Source organism: Manduca sexta, chromosome 17 (assembly GCF_014839805.1).
Source record: "Manduca sexta isolate Smith_Timp_Sample1 chromosome 17, JHU_Msex_v1.0, whole genome shotgun sequence".
NCBI classification, from domain to species: domain Eukaryota; kingdom Metazoa; phylum Arthropoda; class Insecta; order Lepidoptera; family Sphingidae; genus Manduca; species Manduca sexta.
In genome coordinates this window covers 15058044-15073750 of record NC_051131.1, presented here as the reverse complement: position 1 = coordinate 15073750, position 15707 = coordinate 15058044, and the positions used below count along the sequence as shown (strand labels likewise).

Sequence of the window (15707 nt, the reverse complement as noted above, 5' to 3'; positions counted from 1 at the left end):
TTTTTACTTTTAGTACAATTTTTTGAGTCAATTCAAGAGCTCGTTGAGCCGAATGGGAACACAAGGGAAAGCTCTGCAGGCTACAGTTGAATGAAAGTGACTTATACAATGTTTATAAAGGACGCGGCTTCTATTATCTTTCCTTTCTGCCAAAGTATAAGACCAAATACTCAAGCACACATTCATAAAAATGTTGTAATTGGCAGATTAGATATGCATAAAACAGACAATTTTTTTTTCTGTGCCATCATTACTTCTAAACGATTTAGTGTCTGTTGTTGAATATATGCTGTTGCATTCTATGTACTTGCTTTTAATTTAGTAGTTACATTGAAAGTTATTGATATTTTTGCTGGCGGCGACAAGCTTATAAGGTCAAAAATCTTGATAATTTACATTTTTGTTACCTTCAATCCGTTTCCATCTCACTTTAGCGACATCTGACCTATAAAATTAAATAGAAATTGTGGTAATTTAGAATTGATGCTTAAAAAAGATACAAACTGCTCATGTGCACAAGTCTCCATACAGTGTTGCTTACAATGTAGACTCCACATTGTAAACATGAAGCTAACCTATTTTTGACGTCAAATCAATGCAACGCGATTTTACATTATCTATACATTTGAAACAATTTTTGAGTCTATGGAAAAAATTGTTTGAAGTTTGATTGGTATTCAATGCAATTGCAGTTTTTACGTATTTCTTGCAATTTATATTAATAAAACTGTTCAAAAATGGCTCTGTACTGTGCAAGTAAGTGAGATAATTCATTTTTATGAAATAATATAGTAATATAAACTGTGTATTTCCAAATGACGCGGGTTACTACCGGGCAACAGAGGATCGTTTTGTCGTGAATATATTCTCATTTTTACAATATTCTTTGAGAAACTGTGCATAAATATATCATATTTATATCTTCGTGAAGTGTGTGTGTAGTTTTGTTGCGGAATAAAATCATATTCTTGATATATAACCTAACTTTGATCTTTGTAGTATCGAACGAAGTCCCGGAGGTTCCCGTCGTGTCTCCCACGTCGGGAGCAGTGTTTGAAAAGCGTATCATAGAAAAATATATAATTGAGAATGGCGTGGACCCCATCAACGGCAAGGAGCTGAGGGTTGAGGACCTCATTGAAATAAAAAGTGAGTGTTTTTATAACTCTCTATTGTTGACTGACTGGACCCCTTTATATTTTATTACCCTTAAGAAGACAAAATGTTCCTATCTTTTAATATTTAGTTATAAAATTGAGTTTAAATATTGTTGCTGTTATGAATTGACGGTAACAGAAAGAGTCTGCCAAAATATGCTATTGTCTCTTAAAGTTTTTGCATAGGCATAAAGCATTGCTAGAGTCTCCAACTATAAACAGTATCTTTTATAAACTTTATAAAAAAAAACATTTACACATTGTCTATCCTGTTGCACCTATAATAAAATCCACTTGTGTGATACTATATTCAATAGAAAACATATTTGAAATTTCCAGCTCCAGCAATAGTCAAGCCAAAACCACCGAGTGCCACTTCAATCCCGGCCACTTTGAAGAGCATGCAGGATGAGTGGGATGCCCTGATGCTGCACACCTTCACACAACGGCAGCAGTTGCAGACAGCTAGACAGGTAAAACACTTCTTGGGTTAAGGTTTCTCTTTTTCGCACCACATTGTCATGTCAGCAAAAGAAAAAGGTCAACAAGCACATTTTTAGACAGCATAATTAAAACTACATGCATGTTATATTATGGCATTCTATGTGAGCAATGTTTTAAAGTTGTTTAAATTTTAAAATTAATTTGCAGTTTAAATAAAGCACACAAATATATTATCTCTTATGTTTATGCAAATGTTGGACATTTTATGTCAAATATATTATCATTACTTTTATTTGCATTAAAATTTAATTTTTACACTTTCTTGGGAATGATAAATAATTCGCTTTTCTAGGAAAAGGATAAACATAAAAAAACATGATGAATTGATAACCTCCTCCTTGTTTTGAAGTTGGCTAATTACATAGTATATGTCTAAAATAAATTCATGATGATCTATCCACTAGTCTCAACCCCAGTCTTGTGAAGATTGTGTGAATTGTTCATATTGTTTTTTTTCTCAACTAGGAAATATTAACTTTTATAACACAGTAAAATACACTAAGAAGACAGCTAGAACCTTGGTGGGTGCGAGGTTGTACTAAATATAGTTTTATTTTTAAGCTTTTGATTGTAAATAATTTAATAACTTTCTTTTTCTCTTTAAGATTATTGCCGCATCATTACAGCAGTGATTATGTCAGTACCGAAGAATGACTTAATTTTTTTATTTTCATTACGTGTTTAGGAGCTGAGCCACGCGTTGTACCAACACGACGCGGCGTGTCGAGTAATCGCGCGTCTCACAAAGGAGGTGACGGCCGCGCGTGAGGCCCTCGCTACACTCAAACCGCAGGCCGGCATCGTCGCACCCCAGCCTGCACACCAGGTCACTACAATTCACTCATTTTGTATTAACATATTTGCCTAGTTGAAATGTCCTATGTGCTTACATCATGTTGTGTAACACAGTTTGACCTGTCTTCATTTTGGTGTAGTTGGATTTCTCTGGCCTATAACAAAACTTATTTTAGAATAGTGCTATATTAATAATGAAATCAAATTTGTATATTTTCATATTAGGTCCTTGACCATAGTGCAAACAGAACAGAAAGATTGACAAGCGTTATAATCATCACAAAGTAAAATACTGTTATCTATTTATGTATAATGTTGTGTGTTCTAGGCGGAGGCGGCGTCTGGGTTGTCGTCGGGCGCGGCGCCGGTGGGCATGTCGGCGGAGGTGGTTGCGCGGCTGCAGGATCGCGCCACCGCACTCACGCAAGAGCGCAAGCGGCGCGGCCGCACTGTACCCGAGGGACTCGTCTCTGCCGATCAGATACGAGGCTTCCTCACTCTTGCCTCACATCCTGTTAGTACCATCTCACTTTCATTTGTATTACATATTTTGTGTATTTGGAGTATCACATAATAATAGTAAACTCAGTAGCTTGAAGCTAATCTGTAAAAAAATTCTTTCTTCTTAGGGTCTCCACTCAGCCAGTGTGCCAGGCATTTTATCTCTAGACATCAACCCATCGGACCACAGCAAGCTGCTGACAGGTGGCAACGACCGCAATGCCACTGTCTTCAACAAGGATACAGAGCAAGTGGTAGCCATCCTGAAGGGCCACACCAAGAAGGTGACGCGCGTCATATACCACCCGGACGAGGACACCGTCATCACAGCGTCGCCGGATCACACTATTCGTGTATGGAATGTGCCGACGTGAGTTTTGTGCCTCATTTTAAGGTTTTGATTAAAATTGGCAGAACTTTGTAGAATGTTAAAAGTTGACTTTTTCCAGGAAAATTTACATAAATAATTACTTTGTCATGCTAAGTTAGGCTTTGAGCAACTTTATTAGATGAATAATAATGCTGAAAAACCTACTACAACAATACTCTTTAATGCTTTCTTCTTATCTCACAGATCTCAGACCACGGTGACACTGCGCTCTCACGACGGCCCGGTCACAGGTCTGTCGCTCCATCCAACAGGGGATTATGTGCTGTCCACCTCCACCGACCAACACTGGGCCTTCTCCGACATCCGTACTGGGCAGCTGCTCACTAAGGTCAGCGACTTCTCTGGTGTGAGCCTGACCACAGCGCAGTTCCATCCCGACGGTCTCATCTTCGGTACGGGAACAGAGAACTCGCAAGTGAAGATCTGGGATTTGAAGGAACAAAGCAATGTGGCAAACTTCCCTGGACACGTGGGTCCAGTGACGTCGATATCATTCTCAGAGAACGGTTACTACCTCGCCACTGCGGCTGAGGACGCGTGCGTCAAACTCTGGGACTTGAGGAAACTAAAGAACTTCAAAACAATTCAGCTGGAAGAGAACTACGCCATCAAGGAACTGTGCTTCGACCAGAGCGGCACGTACCTGGCCATCGCGGGTACAGACGTGCGAGTGTACCTGTGCCGCCAGTGGCAGGAGCTGAAGGTGTTCAACGACCACACAGCGTCGGCGACGGGCGTACGGTTCGGCAAAAACGCGCAGTACATCGCCTCTACGAGCATGGACAGGACGCTCAAACTCTACGGCATAGAATAGGAATAGACTTAGGTTTAGGGTTAAGGATGCTCGTGTTTGTGGATGAGTGAGGGACTGCGTGGGTGCTACTAGAAGCTCCCGGAGGATTTTACACGAAATATGTCTATGGCTAGTGGCGTGCTTGCCTCTGAATGTCGATTTATATTGATTTCAGACAGTCAAAATGAATTATAAATATTCTTCATTTTTGCAAAAATAAAAAATAAAAATTATGAGTGAATATTTCATTTGATCATGTATTCTCAATACTTCTCTAGCATATAAGTCGATGCCTATTACAATTGTTGTAAATTTGTAAATCAAGGTGTTTCGATATTTATACATTTCATGACAATTCGACCACGAAAGTGAAGTTTACTCAGAAAATCTGTAGTAACATTTGCATAAAGCATCGGCAAAGTACAATTGAATTAAGATTTTATTTGATATTTAAACTTGGCATTAAAAAAATATTCTCCATATCAGAGTTATCCCATTATCATAATGAGTGTGCCATCCACAGAATTTCATTCATGAACACGAGTAAAATCAAATTTAATAATGACAAAATAATTATAAGCCTAGAGAAGAATAAAAACCCAAGCTAACTTAAGTTGAGGAGATACTGACTCATTCCCGTAATTAAATTTAATAATGCGTCAATTTTAGCGTATTTGCTGGCTTCTATAAACATGTGCTATTACAAATATGATTGTAACTGAATATTCATATCCATTTTGGTCTTATAAAAATTTTGTTTGAGTTATTCTGAGGAGTATACACTTATGTAAAAAAATCTTGATATGCATTCAAAATACTTGGTGCTCTAATAATGTAACTTACATCTACACGTAACGAGACTAACGGTGAATAGAAATATAGTTATGAAAGCTAAGTATAATAGAAAAAAAAAATTAATGTCATGAAATTGGCAAAAAAAAATTGGAGAATTGAATAAATTTAGAATAAATTAATTAAACTTTGGTTAAGACCATATGCGGATTCAGCAAGGTGCCCTTGGGGATATATTATTATAGTTTTAAGTGTGTTTGTATAGGAACCCTTGGCCAATTTTTATATGATTAAATGTGTTTAAATAAAGATATGAACATGCTTGCTATTTTTTTTTAATTATGCTGATATATTATCCCAATCCCTAGTCACGCTATAATGGCAAGAATAAACCAATCAAAATAACTCACCTCTAAAAATGACGAACAAACAATTGTGATTGGTTTATTTTCGCTAAGAAACGGACGGTGGCGGGTAATATTGAGTATATTAGTGTATGTGCAATGAATAGGTATCACTTGCTAACAAATAAGCTATTTATTTGCTCTCATTTATAAAAAAATTCAATAAATTAACAATGATTTCTTATGTTTCGCGAATGATAGACATTAAAATTAAACTATTTTTAGGATTGTACCGCGGTTTTTATATTTTAATTTTCTCCCAATAAAAAAGAAATAAAAAGGGAGAAAATTAAAATATAAAAGCCGCGATAAAACCCAATAAATTCACTTTTTGTCCATATTGGGAGTCCGTATAATTTCCCTCAATTAATTAACTTTGTTAAAAGGTTCTATAAATCTATGAAATAAGACAAGAGTTCAGCGTAACATGTATTTAAATTTACAATTAATCATACCATCCCATCACAATTTATTCCGACGTACAATATATATTATATACACTTATATTAATATTAACAAAATAACGTACCAATTTGTAAGTTCTATATAACGTTACGGCACCGCCGCATTCGGAACAAATAAAATCATGTTTTATTCAGTAATACATGTGAAAAAAAAAAATATTTCGGAGTTGAAACTTCTATTAAATGCTTAACATCATTGGCTCTTTAAGTCTAAGGTGATCCAAGGCTATCAATAGATATTGATACAAGCTGTGACTAGTTGAAGAGACTCTCTACAGACAGAGGTGGCTGTTGGAGGAGGCGAACCGCACAACCGCCTGGGACCGCGCGTTTAAAGAGGCCTCGCGCGCAGCCTTGGAGGACCTTTTTTTACGAGCTTACCGAAGAAACTGTTAAAACCGGAAAACATTTTTTTTGCTCCGCCTGGAGCCTCGCATCATTTTTTTTTGCTTTCGCCTGGATCCTCGCATCGATTAGGGCCGCCATGCCAATGTCCACAGACACTGTATTGTGTAAGATATAATTTAGATGACGTAATTATACATGCCCACAATCTACAACATTCTCCTTCAGCAATATTTTGAATTATGAACAATTAGGTGTTGCCAGCACTTACTGTGTATTTTACAGTACAAAATTTTTCGATGCATGAAGCAATTCCGATCATTTACCGTCTTAATAAATATCTTAAGGAATGAAGGTTATCTCGTGTTTTATTTGTGGTTAGAATTCACATTACCCATTTGTATTGATTCTGTAGGCACAAAATAGGGATGGGATTCGGTCGGTCGAGACTGAACTTTCTCGAAGAAGATTATAAAACAAAGTTACACTTAGAAATTCAGTCAAGAACGTAAAATTTGTTGGCCCTAGCGTGAGATCTTTCAGACTAGATATCCTAGGGACCCGGAAAGTACTTCGTGCCTGCAGAATCAACTTTACTCTCCACGATAGTCTCAAATATATATAATAAAAACATGATCATAAACATTTTTGCATATTTAGTTATGACGACGACGGGTTAAAAGCAGTTATCGGTATGGATGATACGCAGCTCAAGTCTTTATACAAAAACTAAATCCCTATCAAAACCGAGCCATTTAAACAAGTATCTCTAGTTAACATACTTTTAGAATTCTCGGCAGTGGTCGACATAACACTTTCAAGTAAAGTAAAAGTAAAGTATAAGGCGATAATTACACTTCCCAACTAGTTTTTGATTTATTATTCAAATTTGTATACCTGAATTCCTGGATGCAATCGGCAGTTACGGAATAAATTTTAAAAAAATCATAATCTTCTACTCACATATAAATACACCCGCAGTTTGACGGCGAATAAGACAAGGCACAGCTTTGGGGAACCGCGCCCCATTACCTCTAACTGAGTACGTTTTGGCTACGGAAGTAACTCATAAATATTTTAAGGTCAAAAGTGTTGAATACCAATATTTATAACTATTAGTCAATACGGGATTGCATGTTTAATTTGCCTAGACTGAATCGGAACAGACACTTCAGAACTTACGCTGCTTATAACATTTACGTGTTATTTTTTTAACATTATATAATATAAAATTACAGAAGAAAGGTCTAGAAACATAAAGTAAATACTTAGTACAAACAATTATGTAAATGTGATTTTAAGGAGTGGGTTAAATATGTCTTGATATTTTAAAATTATATTAGAACAAGTAGGTATACGTAACGCCAAATTTACAACCGTTCTGAACTTAGTCGTTTTACCCGCCCTATCATCCTATCAGCCGTAGGATTTCTACTGCTGAACATGGGCCTTGCCCTAAAGATTTCCAGATCAACCTATTGGAAGCGACCCCAAAATTAAAGCATTAAAAAAATCCGCCCTCTACCATTATTGAAAATAATGTGTACGCGGCTCGCAACTAACTTCAAATCGGGCACAGAAATTGGCGTCTCGTACTTTACACTCAAACACATCCTGTAACATTAAATATCGGCCCTTGCACCAGTGTTCGTGGCTACTCAACTATACTGAAACTTCATAACACTAAACAAATGTCTTCCTCATAAATAATTTTGGATTCAATACATCGAGGTCACTCCAATATCTCGACTTTTAAATGAGATATTTGAATTACATACAATTTTGACAAAGCTTCATAGTCTCTAATTCTGCCTGTACAGCGACTTTGAGTTTAGACACGAATTTAAAATGGAGGTCATGCTGTATTCAAAATATATGTGTTAGAGAAAACAAAACAATGGATAAAAAGATCTCCTATTGATAACACTAATATATTGTATAATTAATAATACAATTAAAAAAAGATATATTTCCATGACCAATTTAGATATTATTATCAATCAATCGATTGTTGTTTTTCACTCATGGCCATTAATAATTTGGTTATTTGACATAGTTATCTTATTTTCCGTAATGGACATGAACCTGCATAAATCCATGCGCACAAACACTTACATATCAATAAGAAGACAAATTGATAGAAATATACCCCCTTATTCATAGACGTTTTTTATCTAAACATAAGGCCGTTGTAATTGGCTAATATTGTTGTATCTCAATATTAGCCAATCACAACGGCCCTATATCTACGCACTGCGAAGGCTGCCATACCGTCAGCACTAAAAAACTTGTTATCACAGCATTGCTCCGCTCTTAGATAAATAACGTTTATGAATACGGGCGATAATTTCTATTTTGATGGTATTGCATTCTTAAAATAATTTAACGACAAAAACTACATTTCTAAATGATTACAGTTACCGGTAGCAGTAATCAATCAATATTAATAGCAGTAATCAATTAATACTACTAATATTATAAACCTCAGTTTACTATTTCTTACGTTTTATGAACCATCTTGAATACTAATGTATAAAATTAAAAATTTTCAGTATCCTACGTATTTAATGATACTATGTATACTAAATTTGTTTTGTTTTTATTTTGTATTGGCTTGTTAGAGACATTTTTTCAACAGGAGGTATACAAATTTGAAACAAACTAAAACTGCTTTTAAAATACACTGCAGGAAATCTTCGTCGTAATTGATTGAAAACAGATTTTAACACCATCAAAATAGATTTAGTATTCCCCTACAAAGAAAAAAGAAATAGATGTATAAACAATAGTTGCATCAATATTTTACACCCTTAATGTGGTCCAGTGGCAACGTATTTTACTACCCTAAACATATTTTACAGTTGCTCATAAAACCTTTAACTACCGTTAATTATTATAACATTAGGGAAATAGTTAATGTAAACAAAGAATACCTAGTTTTCTAATAAAGTAATTATAAAATGTAGGTAGATATTGTAACTTTGACTTTTCGGACGACCGACACCTTAGCCCCGCATGACCATGAAGGCTGCAGGCTTCGAAACATTGGGAGAAAATAAAAATATTAATAACGGCGAAAAAATCCGTAAATAATTATATTTTTATAAAGTCCTTGTTAGAATCCAACAATAAAATCGAATTCAAAAGACGGTATGATTTGTTTACATTAGTTTATCCCCTGAATCCAATTTACATTTTTTAAGCTATCGAATTATTTATATTAAACAGTGCTGTCTTTAAACAAAATATTTATTATAAGCGAAAGTGCTTTACGTTTTTTATACAAATCAAAATATAATTACACGATATTGTCTTAAAATTTTATTAGGCACATTTAAATAGGGAATAAAAATTGTGAAGCCTGTGCTTGCTTTAGGGGGTCACTGCCCCCGTGACTAATATCTAAGTCCGCTTTTAAACAATTTAGTTTTCGAACTCGCTATCATAATGTGTTATTAAATACAATCTTCCCCAGATATTTGGAAAATGTCCCGGAGTGTTTTGTTGACTCCATTCTACTTGAGAATTCTGCGTCTGCGTTTGTGTATTTTCTGTATCTTGCCCATATTCTTCATCCATAGTACTTAATTAAATTGTACAAATCCAACTTTGATCAACGATGGTAATAACCACTTGCCAGTTACTATGTACTAAAGTTTTTGTAGCGTTATTTTAACCTGTCAGGTGCATTTGCACCGTTTAGAGTTTATAATATGCTCCAGGTAGAATTAGCAGATTACTAGACTCAATAAAGAGGATTTAGAGATTTTGTTATGACCTTTGTTTTTGGAAAATTAAAAGCATTGGAACTGCGTTTCTTATTATTCCTTCAGGGCTTCAGCATTTTTTTTCTGTCGGTAATTCTATTAGGTTTGAGACCATTACAGATTTCTTTTAGAGATACCTCTAATGCCATAATTAAGTGAATTATTAAAATAAATACCTTGTGATAAAACAACGGAGCTAGGAAGTATTTAACATTTTTCAAGCACTAATGGCTGCCATACATGCTACGGTCCATCGGAAAGGTCCACCGGTGCAGGTATGCCTACGCCGGTAGACCGAAATGTGTGTGGGATGGGATGGGATGTGCAGATTTTTGAGCCTGTGCAGGCGACCGGCGTAGGATCGAAAATCAATTCTTTCAATTGATACCTGCGCAGGCATACCTGCACAGATGACCTCTCCGGTAGACCGTAGCGTGTATGGCTTACTATTGTACTTATAAACTAATAATAACTTTTCGCAGTAGTATAACGCTCGTAGATATTATTTTCATTAGTTACAAAAGTCATAGAACAAGTATACACAAGAAATAAAAACTAACCGATTTTAAAGTGGTCTAACGGCAACGAAAAAAAAAGAAACGTACTTCCGATAGGGAGGAAAAAATAGACATCGCGACGTGCCCGCTTTGTCGCGTGCGATAAATATATACAATTTATAGAGACCCGGTGAAGCTCAAACGCCGAACAACACATTTCTATATATTACAAGATTTTGCGGACATTTTAGAATTACCAATGGTTTAGGAAGGCGAAACGTTAATCTGTTGTGACAACTAAGAGTGAAAGAATACGATAAATTTGAGATTGCCGCTGGACTTCATAACTATTCGTTCTCGAATATGGGTACCGCGCCCACAATTCCTCTCATATTTATGGGTATAGGCAATTATATACCATTAGATGATCCAACGTTTTTGTCCAATATTCGACTTATTGGCAAAATTCTGTAATTTTTTTTTATTTTCCCAAAAACCTAGCCACGAAGAAGGCTCACTACCAAACTTATAACATTTTGTACTACATTATAGATGACAGGAAGAGTAACGGTGATTAAATAATCTATGCTGTATTTCAATAATATATGCGGGTAATGAAAAATATTTTGAACCTTAAGAACAGAGTGTTGAATGTTTATAATATTTTAAAATAGCTTTCTATAACAATTGCTAGTCCTAGTTTTTACAAATGGGACCGAAGCTTCCACATTTTATTATCATCCTTAATCTAGTACAAATATCCCTTTACTACAGATTTAATTAAATCTTATTTAAATTCTACATGTATCGTTCTATCTACATTGAAGATGTATAATATGTGCAATGGGCGGACTGTTAGAATCTGTCTCCTGTGAGATACCAGACTATCTGATACATGCAGAGGTTATTGCTATAAGTTACATAAGGCGCTTTTAGGCATTAGCCGTATTTGTTGCGTGTGTAGTCGCATGAGATGTCGTACCAACTAATTTATTCTACACCAGTGCGCATACGATCGGCTCACAAGCGCATATTTGCTACTGCCGGAACGCAGACAAAAAACAGCGCACACGCTCCAGATACGTCGAACTAATAAACGCGGTAATTTAAACAAGATAGAAGAATACAGAAAAAAAATATCCGGTCTAGCCGGCTATGCTATCTTCACCGTCAGTGCTGCAACGCGTGGAGCTTGAACAGTAACACGAGGAACAGGCAGTCGAACAGAGCCAGGTGGGGCAGGCACGGCGGCGCTGCCACGGGTCGAGACAGCTCCACCACCAGTCATGCGAATATCAGCCACAGCACAAACAGGATGGCCACCCACAGGAATATCTTAGATAGGAACTGCTCCTCCTCGTACTGGGCTGTGCCGCGCGGTGCTGAGGACAATATGATAATTTTATATGCATCGCTTGGGCATGGAAAATAAATAAACACCTTTATGCTGAAGAAAAACAACACCATGTTCCTTATGTTTAAGCTTCTATAGTAATTTTATTTAAAATCATTTACTTCACATGTATGTAATTTATTTATTTTGAGAGTTTACAACAGAGAACACACATTACATTATTTTCACATATAGCAGTTTAACGGCAGAAGATAGCTGCGTTTCTCTACTTACAGTAAACTACAGCATGCATCATAACTTACATGATATGTATACGTAATATGTATATCAGTAAAACAAAATATTAAAATTAAATTAGACAAAAAATATTTTTCCACAGAAAAAGTATCTACAAGTTCTTTGTTCAATGCAGATGAAAGAGTTCCCAGTAATTGAATGTGTGGAGAACTGACCTGCGCTTGGTCTCGGATCTCCGAAGTTAAACGTAGACGTGAACACGCCGAAGGGGAAGGCGCCGATACCGAATGACATGTGGAAACCCTCGCCGAATCCGAAGCCCGGGAAACCGCTGTTGTTCTCGGGCTCCGTGCGCTGCCCGGCGGGCCGGGGCGGGACCTGATGGCAAAATATTATAGTATAAACAGAGACACAACGTCACATTATCGCCATTTTCAATAAACGATGCCAATACTTTTTTTTTTCAATTTACCGCAAAAATGTACCAATCAAAATAAAGTTTGTTGACAAATGACTTGTTTTAATTAATTTATTCTCAGGATCGGATCAAAGATTTAAATTGGTATTTTTTATTGAAAACAGCCATTAATGTTTAGTCCAATCAACCAAAAATGTATGTATACTAATTTCAAAATTTATTAAAAGAAGATTAACAATCTTGCATAAATAACTTGATTTAAGGAAAAAGCCATCTGTTAATACAAACTTGAGTAAAATTATGCAGATATTCGCAAACATGTCACATGATGGCAACATTTTTTCATAACATATTTGAACAATAACATGAGCAAGTCATTAACCTAATGTCAACCTCTATTTGGTGCTTGAACTCAAACAGTAGCAACAACATTAAACTACTATGAAGCACAGCACCTTATTATGTCCATCAGACTACAGGCAGTGGTATTGAAAAATTATAGATAGGAAGCAGGAACAAAACTAGCTATCTAGTATTCAACATTCATGAGTAATTTATACAATTGGGATAATTTGAAGTTTTCATAATGCGCATGCTAATGGAGAATCTATAGTTGTTGAACATCATTGTTTGCAGCATTAGATATTAAGATAAAAAATACCTTATTCCTGGGGTCCTCCTGCTTGGTGTTCCCTCGTCCGTAGAGTGGGATCACCTTGTCCCTGCTTATGGCTGCCTTACACACGGGGCACACTTGTCTACTCGGCCGCGTCTCCAGCCATTGGTGAAGGCATGGCCAACTGTTTGCAAAATATTTTATTTAAGACTAACTTCATGTTTATAGAGGTTACAATTGTAATCAAAGGTAACATTGTGGTAAAAAATAATTGATTATAACCCCATTTTGCCAAGAAGAGAACACCATTGTTGTTATTTATAGTATTTCTTTACATTACACCTACTTTCAGTTTCATTGAATCCCAAATTTAACATTTCCTTTCATATGTATAATGTAAACCTACTTACTACACATAGAGATTTGAAATTTATAATAAATAATGAAATTATTATATGCCACAAGTTTAATATCATAGAACTAATACTATCAACTTCTTGTTGTATTCTGCTAACTTTTTGACAAAGACTGCTATTCATTTTAGAAAACTTATAATCACTAAATGTGCAAAACAAGTTAAAAACTTATTTATATATCAACCTTTGTAATGAGGTATAAAACATCACCATTAACCTTGTGGAACAAAAATAAATATAAGTGTTCAAGTATTGTGCTCTGGTAAAAACATGGCTTGTAAGAATCTTATTAAAGGGTATTTATGTATTATACTTTTAATAAAATACATTTTTTAATACAATTTGCTATTTTTTTACAAATAGTTTACCAATACAAAGCCTGTAGAGTTGTGTCTCAAAGGCCAATGACCAATGAGACTTTTTTTTTTTATTTATATAGCATCAAGCAACCAGTTATAAGACACAGATAAATACTTATTATATCATTGGTTTACTGCAAGAACTCACTAATGTCAAAAAATCATAAAACACAGTTTATAACACCCTGAACATAATATAATATTTAACATACTCACTTGATTTTAAGAATAAATATATTCAAGAATATAATTTTTAACATAATTATATCTAAGATGATACAGGGAAAACATTATAACTAAAACTAAAAGTGGCTTAATTCTTACCTTTGTATTTGCCTGTTAATGAGTTCTTGCAGTAAACTGCTGACTGCTGACAATATGCTGTTAATCTATTGGTCTATGCAATATGGGCCTGGAGCCTAGTGAAGTGACCGTCAAACTAATGTAATAATTAAATTGCTGTAATTATTAAGAAATAAGTTGCATATGGCACCATAGATATCATTGTTTGTATTAATCTTTAATTGTTTTTTTGAATTTGTGAACTGAATGTGTGTTATTGAAGTGTGCTTCAACCCCTCTCGAATAGAAATACAATACATTGTATTGTTGGTATTACAATACAGGGATATCATTTATGGTTTAATAACAACAACTTATTTATACTATTGTTTTAATGTTTGACTGACTGACTGCCTCGGTGGCGTAGTTGTATTGCACGTCCGGTACAATAGCGCTCTGAGGTCCTGGGTTCGAATCCCGGGTCGGGCAAAGTGATATTTGGGTTTTTCTGCTCAGTATCAGCCCGGAGTCTGGAATTTGTGCCCGATATGGCGATAGGCTCGCCTCCTATCACATCATGGGACGGAACATACTTGGCGAAAAGTGGGTGCCCTAGTTGCGCCTCTGCATACCCCTTCGGGGATAAAATGCGTGATGTTATGTATGTTATGTTATGTTTTAATGTTTGTAACTTTGTGAATATAATGTTTACATTATACAGTTTTGTTTGTTAAACCATATAGCAGACTAACATAATGTTTGCTACTATTATAGTACACTTTTATTAAGTAGTCTAGGTTAATTGTGGTTTTTAATTAGCAGAAATATTAAACATAATAAATATGTTGTTTTTAGGCAAGAAAACATATTGCAGTCTTAGAAAAATGAATAACAATGACCTTCTCAGTAGTAATACAGTTGTTTAGGTTTTAAATAATGCGTTTTTCAGCAACTTTGTATAATGTTAGCATAAATGAATAGTATTACCATTGGTTTTAATACTATGCTGAAGATATGTAAGCAAGTGGATTTCTCACCAGAAGAGATGTCCGCACATGCTAACGACGGCGTCGCGCGCAGTGTCCAGACAGATGTTACACTCCAGCATTCTCTCATCATGCTTGTCTTCTTCGCCGCCGGCGTCTCCCCCGGGCGCCGACGCGCTTGGTCGCGCTTCGCTCGTCTCTGCCATTACTCCGGCCCTCAAGACACTTTCTTATTTTTAAATTTCTCTACACAAAACACAATTTTTTCACCAAACTTATCACGACAGTCAATGACGTCCGGATTGAAATGACACGACAATAATCCACTTCGTGCGAAACAGTTTCTCAACTTTCTGCGTGTGTAATCAGCGATAAAATCATCTGACACTGTAAATTTTTAATGATAAAGTCTATATTCACGTAGAAATTAGAAAAATAAATAATCACATTCCCAATCCCGTGGTTTGATGAAATGTCAATTTTGTCACCATAGATTATATAGACATGTGCATAAATATAGATTTCGTCTTGCTTACGTGGCTTTAAAATTAAACTTTGTGTCTTATATTTTAAAAACAAGAAATAAATACTTCCTCCACGATAAGGTATGTAGACGTTATTATTTATTT

The 15707-nt window shown here is 35.5% G+C and overlaps 2 protein-coding genes across 2 annotated transcripts; one reads left to right on the top strand and one right to left on the bottom strand.

Annotated features, from left to right (window-relative positions):
• Nucleotides 1-567: 567 nt before the first annotated feature.
• On the top strand, nt 568-5259 carry LOC115450676 (pre-mRNA-processing factor 19). The gene is made up of 7 exons (XM_030178746.2): nt 568-756; nt 1000-1149; nt 1497-1630; nt 2347-2487; nt 2785-2970; nt 3086-3327; nt 3532-5259. The coding sequence occupies exons 1-7, from the start codon at nt 738-740 to the stop codon at nt 4160-4162; spliced, it is 1503 nt and encodes a 500-aa protein (XP_030034606.1). The 5' UTR covers nt 568-737; the 3' UTR covers nt 4163-5259.
• Nucleotides 5260-5753: 494 nt separating this feature from the next.
• On the bottom strand, nt 5754-15582 carry LOC115450666 (E3 ubiquitin-protein ligase RNF185-like). Its single transcript, XM_030178736.2, has 4 exons — nt 15130-15582; nt 13081-13219; nt 12217-12379; nt 5754-11792 (listed from the first exon to the last, which is right to left on the bottom strand). The coding sequence occupies exons 1-4, from the start codon at nt 15282-15284 to the stop codon at nt 11695-11697; spliced, it is 555 nt and encodes a 184-aa protein (XP_030034596.1). The 5' UTR covers nt 15285-15582; the 3' UTR covers nt 5754-11694.
• Between the last annotated feature and the right edge of the window lie 125 nt (nt 15583-15707).